Source organism: Suricata suricatta, chromosome 2, assembly GCF_006229205.1.
Source record: "Suricata suricatta isolate VVHF042 chromosome 2, meerkat_22Aug2017_6uvM2_HiC, whole genome shotgun sequence".
NCBI classification, from domain to species: Eukaryota; Metazoa; Chordata; class Mammalia; order Carnivora; family Herpestidae; genus Suricata; species Suricata suricatta.
Genome location: NC_043701.1, coordinates 157,609,008 through 157,633,257, shown reverse-complemented (window position 1 = coordinate 157,633,257; position 24,250 = coordinate 157,609,008). Strand labels below are relative to the sequence as shown.

At 35.2% G+C, this 24,250-nt stretch overlaps 1 protein-coding gene across 1 annotated transcript in view; it reads left to right on the top strand.

Annotated features, from left to right (window-relative positions):
- Positions 1 to 24,250, top strand: part of HPSE2 (heparanase 2 (inactive)) — a gene marked incomplete at its 5' end in the record, with an annotated part of 616,756 nt that overhangs the window by 360,585 nt on the left and 231,921 nt on the right. The window contains 2 exons of the mRNA XM_029932351.1: positions 14,201 to 14,374; positions 22,237 to 22,408. Coding sequence (XP_029788211.1) covers positions 14,201 to 14,374; positions 22,237 to 22,408 — 346 coding nt within the window. The remainder of the gene's footprint in view (positions 1 to 14,200; positions 14,375 to 22,236; positions 22,409 to 24,250) is intronic.

Genomic DNA, 24,250 nt, shown 5'->3' with positions numbered 1-24,250 from the left:
AAGGCTAAATAATATTCCCTTGTATCTGTATACCACATTTACTTTACCTATTTAGCTATTGATGGATATTTAGGTTTGTTTCCATATCTTGGCTATTGTGCATAATGCTATAATGAAGGTGAGAGTGCAGATGTCTCTCTGAGGCCCAGATTTCAATTCCTTTGGATATGTATCCAAAAGCGAAATTGCTAGATCAAATGGTAATTCTATTTTTTAAAGTTTATTTATTTATTTTTGAGAGAGAGAGCGCATGTACACAACTGTGCACATAAATGGGGGAGAGGCAAAGAGAGAATTCCAAACAGACTCCACAGTGTCAGCATGGAGCCTGATGCAGGGCTTGAACCCACAAACCGTGAGACTGTAACCTGAGCTGAAATCAAGAACTGGGTGTTTAACTGACTGTGCCACCCAGGTGCCCTGGTAATTCTATTTTTAATTTTTTAAGGGACTTCCATATTGTTTTCCATAGTGACTGCACCAATTTACATTCCCACCAAAAGTGTACAAGGGTTCCCTTTTCTCCACATTCTTCCCAACATTTCTCCTTTGTTTTTTGACAATGGTTATTTTAATAGGTGTGAGGTGACAGCTAATTGTGGTTTTGATTTGCATTTCCCTGATGACTAGTGATGTTGCACACCTTTTCATATACCTTTTGGCCATTCGTATGTCTTCTTTGGAGAAATGTGTATTCAGGTCCTTTGCCCATTTTTAAATTGAGTTACTTGTGGTTTGTTTGCTACTGAGTTATAAGATTGCCTTATTTATTTTGTATATTAACCTCTTATATACTATATATGGTCTGAAAATATTATTTCCCCTTGGAGGTTGCCTTTTCATATTGTTAATTTTTTCTTTTGCTGTACAGAAGCTTTTTAGTTTGATATAATCTGTCTATTTTGCTTTTGTTGCCTGTGCTTTTGATGCCATATCTAGGAAATCGTTGCCCTGTCCAATATCTAGCAACATTTATCCTGTTTTTTTCTATGAATTTTATGGTTTTGGTTTTTACATTTAAGTCTTAAATTCATTTTGAGTTGATTTTTATATATAGTGTGAAATAAAGATCCAGTTTTATTCTTTTGCATATGGATATCCAGTTTTCCCAACCTAATTTATTGAATGGACTATCTTTTCCCCACTGCATATTCTTGACACCCTTTGTTAAAGATCAGTTGAACATATGTTTATGGTTCTATTTCTGGGCAGTCTATTCTATTCTATTGGTCTCTATATTTGCTTTTATGCCAGTATCATAGTGTTTTGATTACTGTAGCTTTGTAATGTGTTTTGAAATAAGGGGATGTGATACTTCCAACTTTGTTCCTCTCAGAATTGCTTTAGCTATTTGAAGTCTTTTGTAGTTTCAAATTAATTTTAGGATTGTTTTTGTATTTTGTATTTCTGTAAAATTTTCCATTGGGATTTGGGTGGAGATTGCATTGAATCTATAGATCATATGGTGAAGTATGGATGTTTAAACAATATTAATCCTTCTGGTCCAAGAACATAGAATGTCCTTCCGTTTACTTGTATCTTTTGACATTTACTTCATCGTTGTTTTGTAGTTTTCAGTGCACAAATCTTTCACCTGGTCAAATTTAATTGTAAGTATTTTATTCCTTTTGGTGCTAATGTAAATGGAATTGTTTTCTTAATTTTTTTTTATAGGTTGTTAATGTATAGAAATGCAAATGAATGTTGTATGTTGATTTTGTATTCTGAGACTTTACTGAATTTGCTTAGTTATAACTCTTTTTTTATTTTTGTAAAGCCCTCAGGATTTCTGTGTTTAAGATCATGCGATCTATAAATTCAATTTTACTTCTTCCTTTCTAATTTATATGCCTTTTTTCCCCCTTGCCTAACAAGGCCCACAGCTAATATCATGCCAACCAGTGAAAAACCGAGTAATGAAAAGCTCCAACTCCCTCTAAGAGTTGGAAATTTTTTTGTAGACACCCCTTATCAAGGAAAAGCTCTTCTATTTACAGTTTTCTAAAAGTTTTTAATCATGAATGGTGGTTGAATTTGTTAAATTCTTTATCTTCATCTATTGAAATGAAAGTAATTTTTTTCTTTAGTCTGTTGATACTGTGAATTACATTGTTTGAATTTTGAACATTAAATCAGGCTTCCATTACTCGCATAAACTCTATTTGATCATGTTACTTTTTAATATATATTTACATTTGGAATTTAACTTGTTAATATTTTCTTGAGGATTTTAAAAACATTTTCATAAGAGATATTAGAGTATATTTTTTATTTCTTATAATTTCTTTGTTTTTTGGCATCAGGGTAATGCTGCTCTATTAAAATTAGTTGAGAACTGTTCTCTTCTATTGTCTGGTAGACATTGTTTTGAGCTGATATTATTTTTTCCTTAAGTGTTCACTGATGTGGAATTGGTTTCACATCAGTGGGCCTCTGTTCTTTCTTGGAAGGTCTTAAACTATGAATTCAGTTTCTTTAGATGTATGACTATTCTTATAATCTACTTTTTCTGAGTAAATTTTGGTAGTTTCTGTCTTTCAAAGTATGGTTCCATTTTATGTAAATGCTTGAATTTACAAGTTGTTCATAATATCTTATTTTCCTTTTAATGTTTATATGGTTGGGGTGCCTGGGTGGCTCAGTCAGTTAAGTGTCTAGTTTTGGCTCAGGTCATGATCTCACAGTTCGTGGGTTCAAGCCCCGCGTCGGGCTCTGTGCTGACAGCTAGCTCATAGCCTGGAACCTGCTTCAGATTATGTACCTCCCTCTCTCTCTGACCCTCCCATGCTCACACTGTCTCTCTCTGTCTCTCAAAAATAAATAAAAAACACTAAAAAAGTTTAATGTTTATATGGTTTATATTAATTCTTCTCTTTCAATCTTAATATTGGTAATCTGTGTCTTTCTCCATATTTTTCTTGGTCAGTTTGTGAGAGTTTTGTCAAGTTTATTGATTTTTTTCAAAGAACTATTTTTTTATTTGATTTTATCTATTTTTTTTCAATTTTATTCATTTCTGTTCCTTATTACTTCACAATTCATATGTTCATAGAATTTTCATATATTCTTTATCCAGCTTCCCCTAATGTTAACATTTGACATAACTATAGTATAAATATAGAAATAAGGCAATTAATATTGATATAGTGCTATTAATTAACCTATAGCTCTTATTCAAATTTGGGCAATTTTCCCACTATTATCCTTTTTTCTGTTCTAGGATTCCATCTAGGACACTGCATTGCATTTAGCTATCCTGTCTCTTTCCATATGCGATGATTGTTTTTTAGTCTTTTGTTTTTGATTTTCTTTTTTTCACTTTTGAATAGTTCACACCATATATTTTGTAGAACGTCCCTTAAATTGGGCTTGTCTGTTTTCTAATGATTAAACTCAGGTTTTACATTTTTTATCAAAATACCACTGAAATAATGCTCTTCCCTTCTCAGGGCTTCATATCAGTGTACCTTGTGTCAATATGGCCACTAAGGTTAATTTTGATCACAGTGGGAAGATGGTGTCTGTCAGGGTTCTACTCTGTAAAGTTACTATTTTTATCTTTTATATTAGGGAAGATACTTTGAGACAACCCAAGTCTTTTTTGTCATCATACTCTAACATACTAATTTTAGCATTCATCAATGGTCCTTGATTGCAACAATTATTACTGAGGTGTTGCCTAATGGCAGTTTTCTGTGTCCATTCTTTTATATTTATTGTGGTATTCTGTAAGGAAGAGCCATTCCTTCACTCCCTTTTATTTATTTAGTCATTTATTCATACAAGATGACCTTGGGATCTTGTTTTTATTCTGAGGGTTATAATCCAGTGCTATCATTATTCATTTTGTTGTTCAAATTTTCTCAGCTTTGGCCACTGGGGGCTCATTCAGATTGGCTCCTATGACCTTTTGACGTGCCCCCATCACTTTTTGAGTATTCTTTTAAGTTAAGCACTCTTTAAGACAAAGGCTTATCTTTTTCAATGTTTATTTATTTTATATATATAGAGAGAGAGACAGAGAGAATGAGTGGGGGAGGGGCAGAGAGAGAATGGGAGGGAGGGAGATATGGGATCTGAAGCAAGCTCCACACTGACAGCAGAGAGCCTGATGTGGGGCTCAAACTCAAAAACTGTGAAATTATGACCCAAGTGGAAGCTGACTGACCCACCCAGGCACCCCTAGGCTTATCTTATATCTTCTCTGATCTAGCTCTGGAATCGACCATTTCTTTAAAGAACGCTGCCTTTTTAAATGAGAGAATGGTATTTAGAAACCAAGATCTGGGTACTAAGTGTGCTTATTGATACTGTAATGTTATTGCTTCCAGGCTTCCTCAGAGGACAGGGGAAATGTGTGTGTGTGTGTGTGTGTGTGTGTGTGTGTGTGTGTGTAACCACCCGTATAAACATCTATATATCTATATCTATCCATATATACATATATTAAAAACTGCAAGTTACACTGATACCTCTAGTTCCAGTTCAACACATGGTTTATTCCAGCCTTCTCCTTTTCCTTATTTGGAATCTCTATCTGTAACATAGATTCTTTATAAGTTATTGAACCGTCCCCATTTTATAGGCATTTGGATTGTTTTCAATTACTGGCTATTAAAAAGATAAGTGCAGTGATAATCTCCGTATACCTTTGGGAAATTTATATATATATCTAGCATGGGATTGCTTGGTCTAGGGAATGCACACTTAAATTTTGATAGATATTTCTAAATTGTCCTCTAGAGATATTATTTGCATCTTTTAAAATCATTTACCTAAGGGCATATTTCTTAAAAACAATCATAACCTCTTTACTAACATCAGTGTCTCTTTTATTCTTTTCCTGTCACACTTTAGATGGACTTTTGATGGGATCCAGAGGTCCCATTATACTCAGTGGAATTTAGTTTTCCCTTTAAATTTAGTTAAGTTGATTAATACAATAATTGGTCTGTATCACACAGTCTTTTGAGAGTGTTATAATTTTTATTCACAGATATTTCCCAAATCTCATTCTTCTTCAACAGCTTCAGTCAAATTATAGATATATAGGCTGATTTCTTTATACCCTAGTTAAGGTTTCATTGCCCTGGCTAAACTGGAGACATTTCTCCTCATATTAAAATTAGCTCGTAGCTTAGAGATATCTTCACTCTGTGAAATGGCTGTGTTTTCCTCCCAGGCAATTTTCAAACTGTTCTCTCTTAATAGCTACAATTAAAATGTTCCTCTTTTTATTGGTTGTACTCACTAATTCAAATGTTTCCCCATTGACTGATGGTTTCTCTCTGAGTTACAAGAGACAGAGTTGATAAAGAGTTCACCTCATTCTGCTTTTTACTCTCATATTTCTTTCTGACTTCCATTAGAAATTCTTCTGTTCTTCCAGCTTCTGGTGGATACACCTACCCCATATTATTCACTCCAAATTTTACACTTAAAGCAATGGGTATATTATGTGAGTGCATTTAAACAGCCTGAGTAATAGACACAATCTGGAGGGAACTTTCTACAGTGAATAAGGATAACTGAGATTGAGTATTTATGGTACAAGACAGATTATAGGTGGCATTGAATGGGTTAGATATCTATTAAGGCTTATCATATATCAGATATTGAAATGGATGCTAAAAAGGCAGACATGATAACTTCTCTTTGGAAAATGGTCCAGTATGCCTTAAGAGGGTGGAAGCAGAGCTGAACAATGATGGCATAGTTGGTTCTTGCTATAATAGGAATTGATTGATTAACTTTTTCCTTCCCCTCCTTCTTTCTCCCAATCTTCCACACTTCCTCCTTCAATGTCAAGTTTATCTGTTGCTCAAGTCAAAAACTTTGGAGTTTTCTTTAACTCCTTTTTTTCCTCATACCTCACAGCTAACCCTTCAGCAAATATTTTCAGCTCTACCTGTAAAATATCCCAGGAACCCAGCCACTTCAACTACTCCACTGGTGCCACCCTGATCCAAGCCACTGTTATCCCTGAATTATTACCATAAATTCCTAAGCACTTTCTTTATTTTCACCTTTACCCTATTCTCCCCCTCTAGTCTCTTTTTAGCTCAACAGCCATTTTGGTGCTTTTAAAATGTGATTTGGGTCATATTCAAAACTATCAGGGACACGTGGGTGGCTCAGTTGGTTAAGCCTCTGACTTTTGATTTTGGCTCAGGTTGTGATCTCAGGATGAGTAGATAGAGCCCTGTGTAGAGCTCTACACTGAGGTGGAGCCTGCTTAATATTCTCTCTCCCTCTACCCCTCCCCAGATCTCTCTCTCAAAAAAATCAAACCAAACCAAATGAAAACAAAACACAAAAAAACACAACCCATTGTTTTCTTGTCATTCAGGGTAAAAGGCAAAATCATTATTTACGGTGGCCTTTAAGGGCCTACAAAATCTGGCCTTCAACTGCCATTCATTCTAGGAAGCCCCACTGGGCTCTCTGCTGTTCTTCACATACATCAATCCTATACCTGTCTTGGGCCTTGGCCTGTACATCCACTTAACTTACTCTCTTACTTCCATATGGCCTTTGCCTACATGTTACCTTATCAGTGAGGCTTATTTAAAATATACCATCTCCACTGTTTCTACAATCCCCTACCCTGCTTTACCTACCCCATTGAACCTCATGGCAACCATACTAAACATGAGTTTCATGGGGCTCAGACTCATGTTTTCTGTTTGGTTCGTTGCTATAACCTTAAAGTAGGTGCCTATAGTAGGTGCTTAGTCAATTTTTATTGAACAAATGAATGAATCCTACTAGAAATTTCAGCCACCAGCTGCTTAGATTAATGAGTCTTATTTTTTTTTCTATTGGATTGTTGTCTACTTGGTTTTTAAAGTACCAAATCCTGAGGAAACTAAGGAAGAGGACCATCATTTATATCTTAGGGTGAATTCATTGATCTTACCTGTTTATAATATAAAGCTGTGGTTAGCCTTATTGAAGAAATGGCTTTTTGACAAGATGAGCTCTTGGATCTTGATTTTTTTCCTTATACTTATCTTTGGTGCTTCTCTAGTAACTTGTTTGTTTTTTGTTCTTTTGGGGTTTTTTTGCTCATTTTTGCCATAAAACCTCAACAAATAAGTTGAATGTACCAGAATCTGTTCCTTCTTCTTTACCGCTTATTCTTTAAGTTTACACCCCAACCTAAATCTAGTTTCTAACCTCACTGTTTAACTGTAATGACTTTTTTTTCTATTTGTTTTATTCTTAATTTCTCATCAATATGTATGTCATTGACTAACATCTCCTTGAAAGTATCTTCTTTGGGATTCCTTAAGATGACATTTCTATGTTCTCCTCCTTCTCTGCCCTTTTTCCTGATCTTTATATACAGACATTTCTTAAGGTTCCATCCTCAGCCATTTTGTCCTTCAGAAGCCCCAAGAGCTTTCACAGCATCAACTATCAGCACTATATAGATGACTCCCAAACCTATTCTCCTTTTCAGCTCAAAGCCCCAGCTCCTCATCTGCAGTTGCCTACCAAACAAGGCTGCTTAGAATTCTATTTTTATAAGATGCCAGGGAGCCTGGCTAGATGGCATAGAGGCATTGGCACCCTCTGGTGGAGAGAGTAGAAAGTCATACTTCAGTATATACTTGCTTGGATGGAACCCAAAAGCAGATATTCCAAGGAAGAGTACATTGGCTCAGCATCTACTAAATGCTCTGTATTCAAATATATGTAATCTTTTTTTAGATATATGTAATCTTCTAATAAACTCTAGAATATATAACCTGAGCTATCAATAATAATTATTAGACAGATCTTTCTTTGGATCCTTTCAATTTCTTTTTACTTTTTAAAATTAATTAATTAATTAATTTTTGAGAGTGAACATGAGTGAGGGAGGGGCAGAGAGAGAGAGAGTCCCAAACAGGCTTCACACTGTCAGCACAGAGCTAGACATGGGGATCAAACTCACGAACTGTAGGATCATGACCTGAGCCGATATCAAGAGTCAGATGCTTAACAGACTGAGCCAAACAGATGCCCCTGGGCCTTTCAATTTCTTACTAGACCACTTATATGCAACAGACAGATTTGGATTTTAAGAATACTTCAGCATGATTTTAAGGCAGGAAATTGCTCTCAGATAGATGCTATGAAGGATATAGTGAGACACAGAACCATCCTTAAAGAATTTAGCAGATTAACTGGGAAAACAAGCCATTCACTCTGGAAAAGTGACTAAATCAAGAGGCAAATCCCAAGGTAAGATGATGCCATTGATGTCACAAGGCACTCACATGCTAACAAATTGTGTAGCATCTGTGTTTAGAGAAAGTCAAGGTCACTGTAAGGAAATCAATGTGTTCAGGAATGGCTTCATAAGAAGGCGGGACTTAAACTTATCCTTAAGGAAATATTTCCCAAACTTCTAGCACTCTAGCTCTAAGTGTTTGTTATATTAACAAACCATCTATATTTTTATTTCTCCACAGTTTTTCTATATTGACATCTTCTTTTGGGCAAATGCCTTTGCCTTGTCTTAAACCATCAGATCAATGAAATCATAGGTTTGATGTGCTTTTGTGTTTGATATATATATTTTTCTAATATACATGAAAACAAATAGGAAATCCTCATTATGTAAAGATAATTAATTCTAGAAAAAGGACACAGTAAGAGAATCAATCTACCTAAAAGTAGTTAGTCATACACATTCAATCCTGGTGCAAAAGTTTGATTTATAAACGACACTAAAAATTATGAAAATAAATGTAACAAATTATAAGCTGTTATTGTAAATATGAACAGCTTAAATGAACAGAGCATTATTTAATTGAATATTGAGTATTTTTCTGAGAAAATAATTTAACTTTTCTGGCATGAGCATAAGTATTAAAAAGACTTCAGAATAGACCTCTCAATCTTTTAATATTCAAATTATTTTTGAGCAACCTATTGTGTTATTCTTATGAGTTTTCTCTTGTTCAAGTAACTGATCTAATTCTTCTGAGTCCTTATTTGTTAATGGATTTGTATGTGATTTCAGCAGTAATCAGACATTACTTTCATTGATTTTATAAAATCCTGCCTCTTCTCACACTTGTAACTTGGCTCTCCACTAGATTTATAACAGGTTTGCATTATATTGAGAAATTAAAAACATTATTAATTTGATTAGATAGGATTTTGCCAAGTGGGAAAAATGTTTAAGTCAGTTTTCAGTTCAATAGTGAATATTTTGGTGTTCAGATACTTGTTTTCCTATGCATTCTTTAATTCTAGAGTACTTTCTCGAACTTTTTATACCAGAGGAACACTTGAATAAAGTCTCAAGTTTCAGGGTGACTTTGGATAAAAACATCGACATCTCATTGTATGTCAGTGAGATCATTTAGTTGTAGGTATTTTTATCTAATAATAATTGCCAATTCTAATTTAAATAGATAGTGATATTTTCCTGAGAATCTGTTTAGCCAATTTCTTAGCCTATTCTTTTGTAGGTTTCCCTTCTCCACAAAGGATAACAACTCCAGTGTAGGTCAGTGGTATAGATAGAAGATACTTCAGTTTTTCCTTTTTAAAATTTCCTACTTGATTTTTTTATACCTTACCCAAGTAGGGCTAAAAGTCTTACCACGAATTTCTATCATACTATTGAGTATGCAATTGAATATGGTGTGTGACACATGGTAAGTGCAAGGATAGTTTTTACTAAAAATTACTTTTTAGAAAACCTTTCTTGAAAAGAAAAAGAAAAAACAAATAGTTAACTTTCTTTCTTGAAATTAACCCATCCCTATCTTTCCTTTTCATGAATTTGCAAATTTATAGGGCAAACATAATATGTTTTTGTTAAATAACTGGTTTAAGCCAAAATAGGATAAAATTTTGCTAAAGGTAGACTTGTTAGGCTTACTTAAATAAAGTTTATGAATTTAATAATGTTCTCAATGTGAAAGTAAACTAAAAATGTTGCATAGTAAGGTTAATAAAAATTATATGTCAAAGCTATATGAATAAAATTATAGCCTAAAACACAATTTTTATAAGACTTTGAAAGAAGCTGTTTTCTTAATAAGTGGTATGCTCAGGTTCAAATAAGATAATTGTAAAATTAAAAAACACATGTATTGGTTTCATGATCACTTTTTAATTTTTTATTTTTTTATTTATTTCAATTTATTAAGTAATTATTATATGCCAGCATTATCTAAGTTCTGAATATGCAACAGTGAACAAAACAGATCCCAAATCTTCACAATCTCATGGGTAGAAACAAGCAATAAATTTGTGTAATATTTTCATTGGCCAACCTTGAAATTTCCTACATAAAATACTTCCCTGTCCTCTGTGATTTGGTCAACCATTCACACAGATTCATAAGCATTTGTAATCAAATCCTTTTTGGTTTAAAAGAAGATAATTGGGATAATTCTTATCCTTGGTGTTTTAGAGACCCAGAGAGCATTAAACGGTGAATAACCCCATCTTGTAACATCTAAATTCTTCCAACATGGACAAATAACTGACAATGCGAATTATCTATAGAAAACAATAATTTTATATTTTTACTGCCAGTTTAAAATAGTAGACAATAAAACAACTTGCACACTGTTCTAAGATACACTCATTTCACCTCTTCACAATGTTATCCTGTTTGGAAATATACTTAAGGACAATCATTAATACATCATTAATATTTTGAAAAAGTTTTATAATTTCATCATGAATAGAATCAAATCATAGGTAGGGGAATTCCTCATTGATTATCTGGGACATGTTGGATTAACTATCTTTGTTTGGGAAATATTCATTTATAGTCTGAGAAACAGAGAAATGAAGGCTGCCCTGAGGATACTATTCAGCAAGAGAATCTCCTCAGAACCAATATGAGATCATATTGAAGAATGCAGTCACCAATTAGGATGCAGTTGGAAGTCCAGCTCTTAATGTTCATCCCTTCCAAGAAGCTGCCATTAATCTTTCCAGCTATAAGTCCCCTTCTGTGAAATCTAGTAACAGTTTATGAGACATCTTATTGAAATCATCACTGTGTACACACAGTCCTTTTGCCAGCACAGAAATATTGGGTTCATATCCCAGATAAGCTACTGATCATCAGAGTAAAGTTGAAAAGGTCTGAAGCTCTGCTTCTATATCAACATATGTGGAATAATAATACCTGTTCCACCACAGTCACAGGGCATGAGGATTGCAAAAGTCCATGACTTGAAGGCTAATCATCACTACTCAAATGTCAGTTTTTCTTGGATATAGGTTAATCGCCCCTACTATGCTCACTAGCCTCTGAAGACAAGAACTATCTTAAAATATCACTGTACCTCTCTAAGTCTTATTCATATAAAGTGTATCCACTGTTTCTTGGTGGAAAATGAGATGAGCAAATGAAAATATCAGTCTCTGAACTGTAATCGGATAATATCAGACATAATCAAACTAGGTATTATTTACCCCTCCAGTAAAATCTTTAAAGGAAATGACATGGCAGATATTTTTGTTCTTATTGTATTGTTGATTAAGCTAGACTGTTTCTAAACAGCATAAGATCTCCCTAAACTCTTAATAAAATGATACTCATTGATAGTTATTAATTTTAAGGTAACAAATATTCTAACTTAATTACATCATGAAATAAAGTTACTGTGACAAAAATTGGAGTGCCAAATAAATGAAGAAGAAAGAGCAGTATTGAAAATGATGTGACCTTGTTTCTCCTGTATGGTCCAGGGAAGATAAGACTTTGATTCTGGATGATGAGCCATGACACTTTTTAAATTTTTTTTTAATGTTTATTTATTTTTGAGAGAGACAGAGCCTCAGCAGGGGAGGAGCAAAGAGAAAGGGAGACACAGAATCTGTAGCAGGCTCCAGGGTCTGAGCTGTCAGCACAGAGTCTGACATAGGGCTCAAACTCATGAACCAGGAGATCAGGACCTGAGCCAAAGTTGGTGGTTAACTGTCTGAGCTACCCAGTTGCCCCTCATGATCACTTTAATAGGCTTATAAAAGCATTTTAATTTAAATTGTTATTTTGGTGCTAAAACTAAATAGTTTGTTATTAAGAAAAATTGTTTATTAAATTAACTTTATTAAAGAAATAATTATTTCTTTAATATGAAACCTATGCTTTTTCTTGTTGCAAAATTATAGAGTCTGGGTTAAATGAGAGATAAATTCCCATGGATTTTATTTATTTTTTTAATGTTTTATTTATTTTTGATACAGAGAGAGACAGAGCATGAGAGGGGGAGGGGCAGAGAGAAGGAGACACAGAACCAGGAGTAGGCTCCAGGCTCTGAGCTAACTGTCAGCACAGAGCCTGACGCGGGGCTCAAACCCACAAACGTGAGATCTGACCTGAGCCGAAGTCGGAGGCTTAACCGACTGAGCCACCAAGGAGCCCCACCATGGATTTTATTTTTAACTAAAATGAGACAATTTCTGTTTTTGGTCTTGGTGCTTCTTAAAAAATACTTTCCCATATATGTAAGAAAATAAAAATGACAACCCCCCCCAACCCACTTCAAAAACTGATAACGGACTCAACCAAATGATCATGGTTCTAATTTACAAGACTTAAGGACTTATAACAATTGCTAATGGGACACCTTGGTCACTCTGCATCATCTTTTGTAAACCCCCTAGTGTTCCACAGAACTGCATTTGAGAAACTCTACTCTAGGGACTGGGATAATGAATACTAGAGTAAGGTGAATCCTTGTACATAATTATTAACCTAAAATTTTTTTTCAATCTGTTTATCACTTAAAGTCATATCATCCATACCTTGCAAAACACTGTCTAAAAGGACAAATAAGATCTGGATATGTTTAAAAGAGGGAAAGGGGCATGCCAAATGTGAATAATTAGAGCAAAGGCTAATGCAGCAGGGGATTCTGTGATAAATAGAACTGGGTGACACCAACAAAGAACTCATTGATAACAATAGAGAAGCTTGAAAATTATGAAGGGAGAGGGAGAAAATTATGGTTGAGTCATAGAGTCCTTGAACTAAAGAAGAAAAAGGTCTTAAAAATCCACTAATTTTTTTTAAAATGTATTTATTTATTTTGAGAGAGAGAGAGCAGGGGAGAGGCAGAGAGAGAAGATCCCAAGCAGACTCCACACTGTTAGCACAGAGCTCAACAGCAAGGCTCGATCCCTGAGATCATGCATGACCTGGCCAAAATCAGGAGTTGGACGCTTAACTGACTGAGCCACTTAGGAGACCCTAAAAAAATCCATTAAAGTTTGAGGGGGGAGTGAAGCTGATCAAAGAAATTGGAAGAAAGATGAACCTGGAAGTAGATAGGCAAGTATAGATACTGTTGTGATAATTCATACAAGTGAAACTGAGAGTGAGAACCAGAATAATGGCAATAGACATGAAGGAATGGGATGGGTATGGGTCACGTGGTGAGTAGAACTGATGGTATCAGGGATCAAACTGACAATAAATATATTTACAATAATGGTGTTTCCATTCTCAGAAATATTAGAAAGTGGAATTAAGTGAATTTTTTGAAGTGCTGCTAGGCTGAGCAATTTTCCAAGACTTACCAGCCAGTCATCTCCTGGCCTTGCCTCTCAACACTACTCCTATCATTGTATAAGGGAATGCAGACCCACAGTGTCAGATCCTCTGATTTTTCAAGAGAAGCTAGAAATCTATCGACTTTGTAATACCATCCCATTTTTATGATTTATTTATTTATTTATTTTGTTAAGAGATTTATTATGCACACAGTGGTATTTCCTAGAGAAAGCAGGACTAGGTGACTTTGGTGCAGCAGAGGGAATGGGTTTAGACTTTATTATGACTAAAAGGTAGGCCTTGGAAGACTCCATGCATGTGCCGGTGGGTGTGAGTTCAGACGGCTTGGACATCCTGGCAAGAGTATCATCCCATTTTTAAATGTTAGCAATTCCATGTCGTTGTTGTTGTTGTTGTTGTTAACAATAACATACTGTGGACTAGACTTGGTTACTAATTGGCAACCTGTGTCTAGAATTGAGTGTGCTGCTTTCTAAATCACTTCAAAATGTACCCTGCACCAAAAGGTAATATAATCCTTCTGAAGCCTCTCTGCATAATTCCTAGCAGGAATTAATTAGCCAGAAGCTCATAGAAAGCCTTTTGTAGTGGCTAATAATTTCCTTTTGTTGGAATTGATTTTAAAGTTACAAGCCTTTTTCTGCTTCTTCCCAGCCAGGTCTCTAGACAAACTTTATAACTTTGCTGATTGTTCTGGACTCCACCTGATATTTGCTCTAAATGCACTTCGTCGTAATCCAAATAACTCCTGGAACAGTTCTAGTGCCCTGAGTCTGTTGAAGTACAGTGCCAGCAAAAAGTACAACATATCTTGGGAACTGGGTAATGGTAAGTAAAAATGTTATTTCCTCTGAATTGACAAGATAAAAAATAAGTTGGCCTGGGACACAGCCTCAGTTAGACCATTTCTAGGATCCTGGCCCAGAAAACACTTGGGATGTTTCACTTCATATTAAGGACAACACAAGAATCAATTAAAAGAATACTATTGGCCAAAGGATCTGAATAGACATTTCTTCAAAGAAAAAATATAAAAGACTGAAAAAGCACATGAAAAGATAGTCAACCACATTAGCCATTAGGGAAAAGCAAATCAAAACCACAATGAGATGGGACTTCACACCTACTAGGATGCCCATAATAATAATTCAAAAAGATAATAATAACTATTAGCAAGGATGGAGGGAAATTGGAACCCTCATATACTGCTGGTGGGAATGTAAAATCGTGTAGCCACTATGAAAAACATTCTGGCAGTCCTCAAAAAGTTAAACATAGAGCTGCTATATGACCTAGCATTTCTACTCCTGGGTGTATATTTAAGAGAAATGACAACATAAGTCTGCAAAAAAATTTATACATAAGTATTTATAGTAGCATTATTCATAATAGCCAAAAAGTGGAAACACCCCAAATGTCCATCAACTGATGAATGGATAGGTAGATAAAATCTGGTAGAGCCAGATGATGGAAGATTATCTGGCCATAAAAAAGGAATGAAGCACCGACACACACTACAACATGGATGAACCTTGAAAAGATTATGCTAAATGAAAACATCCAGTCACATATTTATATAAAATGCCCACAATAGGTAAATGTAAAGAAACACAAAGTAGATTAGTGGTTGCCTAGGGCTAGGGGAGATGAGATGATAAAAATGTTCTAAAATTTGTTGTGATGATTGCACAGCTGTGTAAACATACTTAAAACCATTGAATTATATACATTAATGTGGTGAATTGTATAGATATAAATTATATCTCAATTTTGCTGTTACCAAAAATAAGGGGAAATACCGTATTTGTCTTTTTTATTTTAAAGGGCATATGATGCATATTTTCTGCCACTGGTTGGTTGGCTACTTCCTTAGGGAGTTTACATTTGTAATTATCAACAATACTGACATATTTGTATAATATTTAGTTTATATAGCATATCCAAATATTATTCTATTTGAACCTTAAAGTCCTAAATGATGTGCCTAAAAAAGGACATATCATGCAGGTGAGAAAATGTATTGAAAAAGGTAAAGAGAATTGCTAATGAAAGTAGGAAGTACTAAATCTATGTCAGGAACTTGGAACTTCTAATAGAAAGGGAGGTACTTTCTACCACATCTGGTTATTTTTCTTTAATGGTATTAAAACTTCTTGTTTTTCTTCACTTCCTTTAACTTTCATTGAATAAATAGTTATTGACTGCCTAGTATGTGCCAAAGCTATACTATACTATACTATACTATACTATACTATACTATACTATACTATACTAGTTTTGAGAGATATAATAATAAATACCAGATAAATATCCCTGCCTATATTCTAGTAGAGGAGATAGATAGTTAAAAGGATTTGAAAACAGTTCATCATTATGTTTTCTCACACGACATTTTTGCCTTGTAGCAATTCATATTGAAACATTCAACTTGACCCTAATGTCTTCCTAACAAGTAATTAATACACCCCTCCACATTCAGTATCTTTTGTTGTTATAGGCCTATTCATATTTTCTCTTTCCTTTTGAATTGGTTTTAGTAATTTGCATCTTTCTCAAAAGTTTTTTATTTTATCTAAGTCATCTAAATTAATGGGATAAAGCTGTTCATAGTAATCCCTTATCCTATTAATTATGATGAGGTCCTTAGTGGTGTCCCTTCTTTCATTCCTAATTTTGGTACTCTGTGATGTCTCTCTTTTTTTTCTTAGTCAGTCCAGTAAAGGTATGTCAGTTTTGTTGATCTTTTCAAAGAACCAACTTTTGCTTTAGTTGATTTTCTCTATTTTATATATCATTGATTTCCACTCTAATTTTTATTATTTTATTCATTCTTCTTGCTTTAGGTTTAGTTTTCTCTTCTTTCTCTGCTTTATTAAGATAGAAACTTAGATTATTAATTTGATATCTTTCTTCTTTTCTAATATAGGAGTCTTTTTTATCTCCTAAACAACAAAAAAATTATTTTCTCACTGTTTGGGAAGCCCAAAGTTCAGAATCTGGGTATCAGCAGACCTGGTGTCTTCCAAGGCTTCTCTTCCTGGTTTGCAGACAGCCAGCTTCTATGTTCTCATATGGCCTTCTCTCTCTGTGTGTATCCCTAGTGTCTTGTTGTGTCTCTGCACTTTTTTTAAAACACCCATTTTTTAGAGCAGTCTTAGGTTCATGGCAAAATTGAAAGGAAAATAGAGATTTCTCATATATTCAGAGCCTCCACAGATGTGTCGCCTATTCCACTATCAACATCCCCCACCCGAGTGGTATACATTTTACAACTGGTGAACCCGCAGTGATACATCATAATCACCCTAAGTCTATATATAGTTTACATTATGGTTCACTTTAGTGTGAGCATAGTACGGATTTGGGCAAATGTTCAATGACATATATCCAGCACTATTGTGTATTTTTACTGCCCTAAAAATTCTCTGTCCATCTATTTATCTCTCCCTCCTGTCCCCAATCTTTGCCAACCACTGATCTTTTTACTCTCTCCCTAATTTTGCTTCTCCTAGAATGTCATATTGACTTTCTTTGACTTTTCTGATTGACTTCTTTCACTTAATGTTATGCATTTAAGGTTTTTCCATGTCTTTTAATGGCTTGCTACCTCATTTCTTTTTAGTGCTAAGTACTATTTCTTTATATAGAGATACCATAGTTTATGTATCCATTCACCTCTGAAGAAAATCTTCATGCCTCCAAGTTGTGGCATGAATACACGCTGCTATAAATCTATGCACAGACAAGAATTAAAACATAAATTTTCAGCTCTTTTGGGTAAATAACAGGGAGCACAATTGCTGCATCATATAGTAAGAGTAAGTTTTGTTTTATAAGAAACCATCAAACTGTTCCAAAGTGACCCTATCAATTGTCATTCCTGCCAGCAATGAATGAGCATTCCTGTTGCTGCACATTCTACATAGTTTTTGGTGCTGTCAGTGTTAACAATTTTTGGCCATTCTAATAGTATGGAGTAGTATTTAATTGTTGTTTTAATTTGCGTTTCCCTGATGACATATGTGGAGCATTTTTTCATATCGTTTTTATCTTTTCACATTTTTGCCATCTGTATATCTCCTTTGGTGAGGTGTCTGTTGAAGTCTATGTCCCATTTTTAAATCAGTTGTTTGTTTATTGCTAATTTTTAAGAGTTCTTTGTATATTTTAGATAACAGTCCTTTATCAGATGTGTCTTTTGCAAGCTTTTTCTCCGAATTTGTGGCTTATTTTCTCATTCTTGTAAGATTGTCTTTTGCAGAGCAAATGTTTTTAATTTTAATCAAGTCCAGTTCATCAATTATTTCTTTCGTGGACCGTGACTTTGGTGTCATCCCATATGTTTTTACATACTATATTTTCATTTTCATTAAAAATATTTTCTAATTTTGCTTTCTCCTTTGGGTAATTGTTTATTTAACTTCCAAATATTTATAGATTTCTCAAATTTCTTTCTATTGTTGAATTCTAGTTTAATTTTGTTGTGGGCAAGGCACATACATTATATGATTTAATCCTTTTAAATATATGAGATTGTTTTATGGCCTATCATATGGTCTATCATGAAGGATGTTCTATATACACTAAAAAAGAATGGGTTTCCTACTTTTGTTGGGTGGAGTGTTCTAAGGATATCAATAAGGTCAAATTGGCTGATAGTGTTACTTAAGTTTTCTATATCACTGCTAATTTTCTGTCTAGTTGTTCTGATAACTGAGAATACGGTGTTGAAGTCTCCTATTATTGTTAGATTTTCTATTTTTCTATTTAATTTTGTTTCCTGTATTTGGTGATCTTTTTTGGTACGTATATGCTTATAATTGCTATATCTTCCTGAAATGTTGACACTTTTATCATTATAAAATGTCCCACATTACCTCCAGTAACATCGTTGTCTAAAGTCTATTTTCTCTAATATTAGTATAGTCATTCCAGCTCTCTTATGGTTATTGTTTGCATGGTATATCTTTTTTTATCCTTTTACTTTCAACATATTTGTTTCTTTTACTTTAAAGTATGTTGCTTTAGTTGGATCTTAGTTTTTTTATTCACACGGACAATTTCTGCTTTTAATTGGAGTGTTCAATCCATTTAATGTAAGCATTGATATGGTTGAATTTACATCTGCCATTTTACAGTTTCCATTTATTTTTTTGTTGTTGTTGTTCCTATGTTTATCCTGTACTGCCTATTTATGCAGAAGAGATATTGTGTAATGTACCACTTTAATTTCTTTGTTTTTATTTTGTTTTACTTATTTTCATAGTACTTTCTTATTATAATAAATCTGAATTCATTATAGTCTATTTTAGAGCAATTCTAGCTTAATTCCAGTTAATGATAGAAAATTTGCTCCAGGGCACCTGGGTGGTTCAGTCAGTTAAGCGTCCAACTTCGGCTTAGGTCATGATCTCACAACCTGTGGGTTTGAGCCCTGCATCAGGCTGTGTGCTGACAGCTGAGAGCCTGGAGCCTGCTTCGGATTCTGTGTCTCCTTCTCTCTCTGCCCCTCCCCTGCTCATGCTCTGTCTCTCAATATAATAAATAAACATTAAAAAAAAAAGAAAATTTGCTCTAATAGAACTCCATTTCCTTCTCCTTTGTTACCATTATTATAATAAATATTACTTTTTCATATGTCATAAGCCCAACAACACAGTTTTGTAATTTTTGTTTTTATGCAAACATTATTTAAATTAAGAAAAGAGTAATGGAGGGGTGCCTAGGTGGTTCAGTTGGTTAAGTGTCTGACTTCGGCTCAAGTCATGATCTCCCATTTTGTGGGTCTGAGCCCAGTGTGGGGCTCTGTATTGACAGCTCAGAGCCTGGAACCTACTTCAGATTCTGGGTCTCTTTCTCTCTCTCTGCCCCTCTACTGGTTGTGTTCTCTCTCTCTCTCTCTCTCTCTCTCTCTCAAAAATAAATAAACTTAAAAAAAGAGTAATAGATATTTTCAACTATCTTTTATATTTATATGTAATTGCCATTATTAGTGTTCTCTATTTCTTTGTGTGGTTTCAATTCACCATCTGGTGTCATTTCCTTTCAACCTAAAAAACTTTCTTTCTTATTTCTTATAAGACACATTTTCTTACAAGCTCTGTTCTTTGTTTTTCTGGTTAAGGTCTAAATTTGGGGGCACCTGGGTGGCTTAGTCTGTTAGGCATCTGACTCTTGACTTTGACTCAGGTCATGATCTCGTGGTTCATGACTTTGAGCGCCCCATCAAGGTCAGCACTTCAAAATAAATAAACATAAAAAAAAAACCCTTTAAGATTTAAGTTTTGCTTTCAGTTTTGAAGGGTAGATTGCTACATATAGAATTCTTGGCTGATTTTTTTTCTTTCAGAATTTTGAATATGTCATCCTACAGTCTTCTGACTTCCATTACTTTTGATAAAATTCAGCTGTTAATTTCATTGTGTTCCTCTATATGTGAAGAGTTATTTCAGTTCCAAGATTTCCATTTGATCATTTTTTAATCTTCATTTACATTTGATTAATCAATACAACCATACTTTCCTTTAACTTTGTATTTTTCCTGTTAGTTCTTTGAACATATTTATGATAGTAGTTTTGAAGTCCTTCTCCATCAGGAGACAGGTTCTGTTGACTGGTCCCTTAGGAGATAGTTTCCACTGGCTGCTTTTTTTCTTCTTTATGGATCACTCTTTCCTATCTCTTTGCATGCTTTAATTTTTGTTGTTGTTGAAAACTAGACATTTTAAATAATATGTTAAAACAACTCTGGATTCCAAATCCTCCATCCCAGAGGTTGTTTTTCTTTCATTTGTTTGTTTAGTAACTTACCTGGACTAATACTGTAGCATCTGTCTCTTTTGCATTGTATAGCCACAGATATATCTTATTTTTCTATTTTTTTTAATGATTTCTAAGGCCAGCTTCCTAAAGGTTGCCCCTGAGTCATCATAGCTTAATGTGAGATAATGATTGATTAGAAATTGTGCTTACCTTGAGCCAGTAAGACTTCTACCCTTTGCCAATGGATCTGTGTGTGGTTTGGGGAACACTTTCCAGTTCTAAACAGTTTACAATTCTCACTGACTCTTCCTTTCTGTCATGTCTTCTCATGTCTCCTTTATGAATGTGCAAGGTTGCACATTTATTTGCAAGTACATGGATAGTTAGTGCCCTCTCCAGTCTCTACTGAGCATACACAGCTTTCCAGACTACGAAGGGTATGTGTGGGCTTATCAAGGCCCACTGTGACTGTCCTGTTCCCTAAATCTCCTTGTTAAGTTTCTTGCAAGTCTGCTGGTCAGTTTCTTGACCCTACCAATATAAAACCTCTAGGTAGCCAAGGTGTTGGCCTTACCTCAGGCATGTGCTTCATTCCAAATCAAATTTGTTCTTTCCATCAGTGAAGCTGCTGGTTTTTAGGATTTTCCTTGCCCTTTTAGAACACCAAGTTAATAGAAACTGAGAGAGGATGTTGTACTCTAAATTACTTCACCCAGCCAGTTATTATTATTGAACATTAAGATTTTTCTTTTTTGGGGGCTCCTGGGTGACTCAGTCGGTTAAGTGTCCAGTTTCAGCTCAGGTCATGATCTCACGGTTCGTGGGTTTGAGCCCTGCCTTGGGCTCTGTGCTGACAGCTCAGAGCCTGGAGCCTGCTTCAGATTCTGTGTCTCCCTCTCTCTCTGACCCTCTCCTGCCCACACTGTATCTGTCTCTCAAAAATAAATAAAAAAACATTAAAACATATTTTTTTTCTTCTTTCGTGTTTTTTTATAACCATTTGTTTATTTTTGAGAGACAGAGTGCAAGCGGGAGAGGGGCAGAGAGAGAAGGAAACACAGAATCTGAAGCAGGCTCCAGGCTCTGAGCTGTCAGCACAGAGCCTGAAATGGGGTTCAAACTCATGAACTGTGAGATCATGACCTGAGCTGAAGTCAGATGCTTAACCATCTAAGCCACTCGGGCACCCCAAGATTTTTCTTTTTGGTACAATGACCATCTTTATAAAGCCTTGCTTTCTAACCATTTGTATCAGCTTCCTAAGCCTGTCATAACAAATTACCACAAACTTGGTGGTGTAAAACAACAGAAATTTAATCTCTCACAGTTCAAGGAGCCAGAAGACCAAAATCAGAGCATTGCTAGGATCCATTCTTCTGGAGGCTCTACAGGAGAATCTACTCCATGCCTCTGTCTTAGCTTCTGGGCATAGCAGCATCCCTCAAGTCTTTGCCTCTGTTGACACATGGCCCTCTTCCCACTATGTCTGTGTACCTGAATCTCCCTCTCCTTTCTTTTATAAAGACACCAGTCACTGGATTTAGGATACACCCTGATCCCATATGGCCTCATCTTAACTACATCTTCAAAAGACCCTATTTCTAAATAAGGTCACATTCTGAAGTTACAGGTAGACATGAAATTTGGGAGACAATATTCAACCCAGTATACCATTCATTATAAAATATCACCCAAAAATCAGTATGGTCTCCTTGTGTGAATTAGGAGATCTTTTGGAAGATTCATTTGAAAATGAGATGAATGGTAAAATGGCACTTGACTTTTCCTCAAGATAAACTAGCTTGCACCCTCTTTTTGGCTATTTTATTCACATTGTTAAGATAAAGGCAGAGAGATCTGTGGACAGGAAAGGGTTGGCAGAGCCTTACCCTTCTCAACTCTGACTTGCATGTCTGCTTTTAATCTAGAGCCAAATAATTATCGAACCATGCATGGCCGGGCAGTAAATGGCAGCCAGTTGGGAAAGGATTACATCCAGCTGAAGAGCCTGTTGCAGCCCATCCGGATTTACTCCAGAGCCAGCTTGTATGGCCCTAACATTGGGCGGCCCAGGAAGAACGTCATCGCCCTCCTAGATGGGTAGGTCATATTTTTTAGCAGTTTGTATGACACTATTCATAAGTATAATGAATTATTGTATTTTTATTTTTCCTGGTTACTTGGTAGTCTTAAGTAAGATGGAGAGACTTTTTCCATAGTGACTTCCCCGGCTCTAAATCAGTAATTCTCCATCAAACAGCGGAAGAGCTTCTCATCTCTCCAGGCCTTCCACAGTCAGCAGAAGGTGGTGGGACTGGGGAAGGGTATCACAATCACCTGGGCAGGTTGGAAGGGATTACATTGTTTTAATCAGCTTAATGATAACCCACAACCCTCAGACCAACTGGATTACATTGTTTTAAAAAGCACATTTAATATTAAAGCATTTCATAGCATTTTATATTTTTAGAAAGTCAAAATACTATTACTGTATTCTTGTGACCTCTTATAGAAAGTAAACCTTAACACAACCCTGGCCAGTGGAGCTGTATTAAAAATTTGAGAAACACTACTACTTATAGATTCAAGCACTACTTAACTGATAGACTCATAAGTAGGTATTCTAGAGAATTGCTGCCATGTGATTATTTTGACTGAATCTAATAATTATTTTTAAGCATTGGTTATGGATGAGACACTATGCCCAGTCCTGTTGGTGGGCCAGGCCCAACTGAACCCATGCAGGTTAGGTCCAGTTACATAGGGTCAGAGGGAATGTCTGAGGGAATAGTACGAGGAAAGCCGAAGCTGTATGTTGAATCCCAGACCCAAAGTGGAGATGTGACTAGAGCAGGAAGGGTGGGAACTATGAAGCTGGAGAGTCAGGAGTTCCCCGGAGCACAGAGTATGCCCCGAGACACACCTGTTATGTGCCATCCTGCCATACTCTGGGATGAGTATGGTTATTCCTGAGAATTCAAAGATGAGTAAGACATTTTCCAGTGAAGTGCACATTCCAAATGAGTTTAGATAAATGCCATATGAATACAAACAGATTATCTGAGGAGTAAAACCTTTGGCCAACCTCCAGGATGGTCCTTGTGGCTTGATGGCTCTTATAACTCTCTCTCCTTCCTTTTCTGGTGCCTTAGTCTTGATCTAAGGTAATTAACATAGAAGACATTACTGAAGGTTTGGGAGAGGATACAGATTTATAGTGTAACAACATTAACAACCTGAAATTTAATTTTAGGCATTTTCCTTTTTACAAATAATTCCTAAACTCTTACTTCAGTTCCGGTCCTTTCCCCATCCTTCTCTTTTCTCCCTTTGTCTCTCAAGAGCAACTTTCCCCCTTTTTAACACAATTTCATGATCTTGGTCCCTCTGCACAAAATGCAGCTCTTGGTTGTTTTTTTTTTTTTTTTTGCATACTTTCACTGAACTTTAAAATTACTCTTTGTGTGTGTGGGTTTGTGATGGAGAGGTTGATTTCATTTTATGTATTACAATTAAGGGATAAGAATCACATGTATAGAACTTTATTCATAGTTTATAATATATAATAAAGCAAGGAAAATAACTATCATTTTAATCCATGTAGTTATTTACCAGAGTCCAGCTCCAGCAGGCCTAGGGTCCACTTAAGGAAAGACAGTGTTGGTGAAAGATGAGTGAGCGAGTCATTAGTTTCTTTCTTATCAGTCCGGCATCTCTGTCCTGTCAGGTTATGTCTCTTTATTTATAGATTTAACTGTTAACATGACATCAAAAAGTGGAATTTTTACTACAAATAATTCTCAGTGATAAGATGCTTTGAAAAGGGTGCAGAAACAGGTTTTACAGAGGCATTTTTGCAGAACTACTCTAATTACAATGAGGTAATTTACACATCGTAGGATAACAGGATAGTCTCAGTGAAAAGCATATAACATACATATT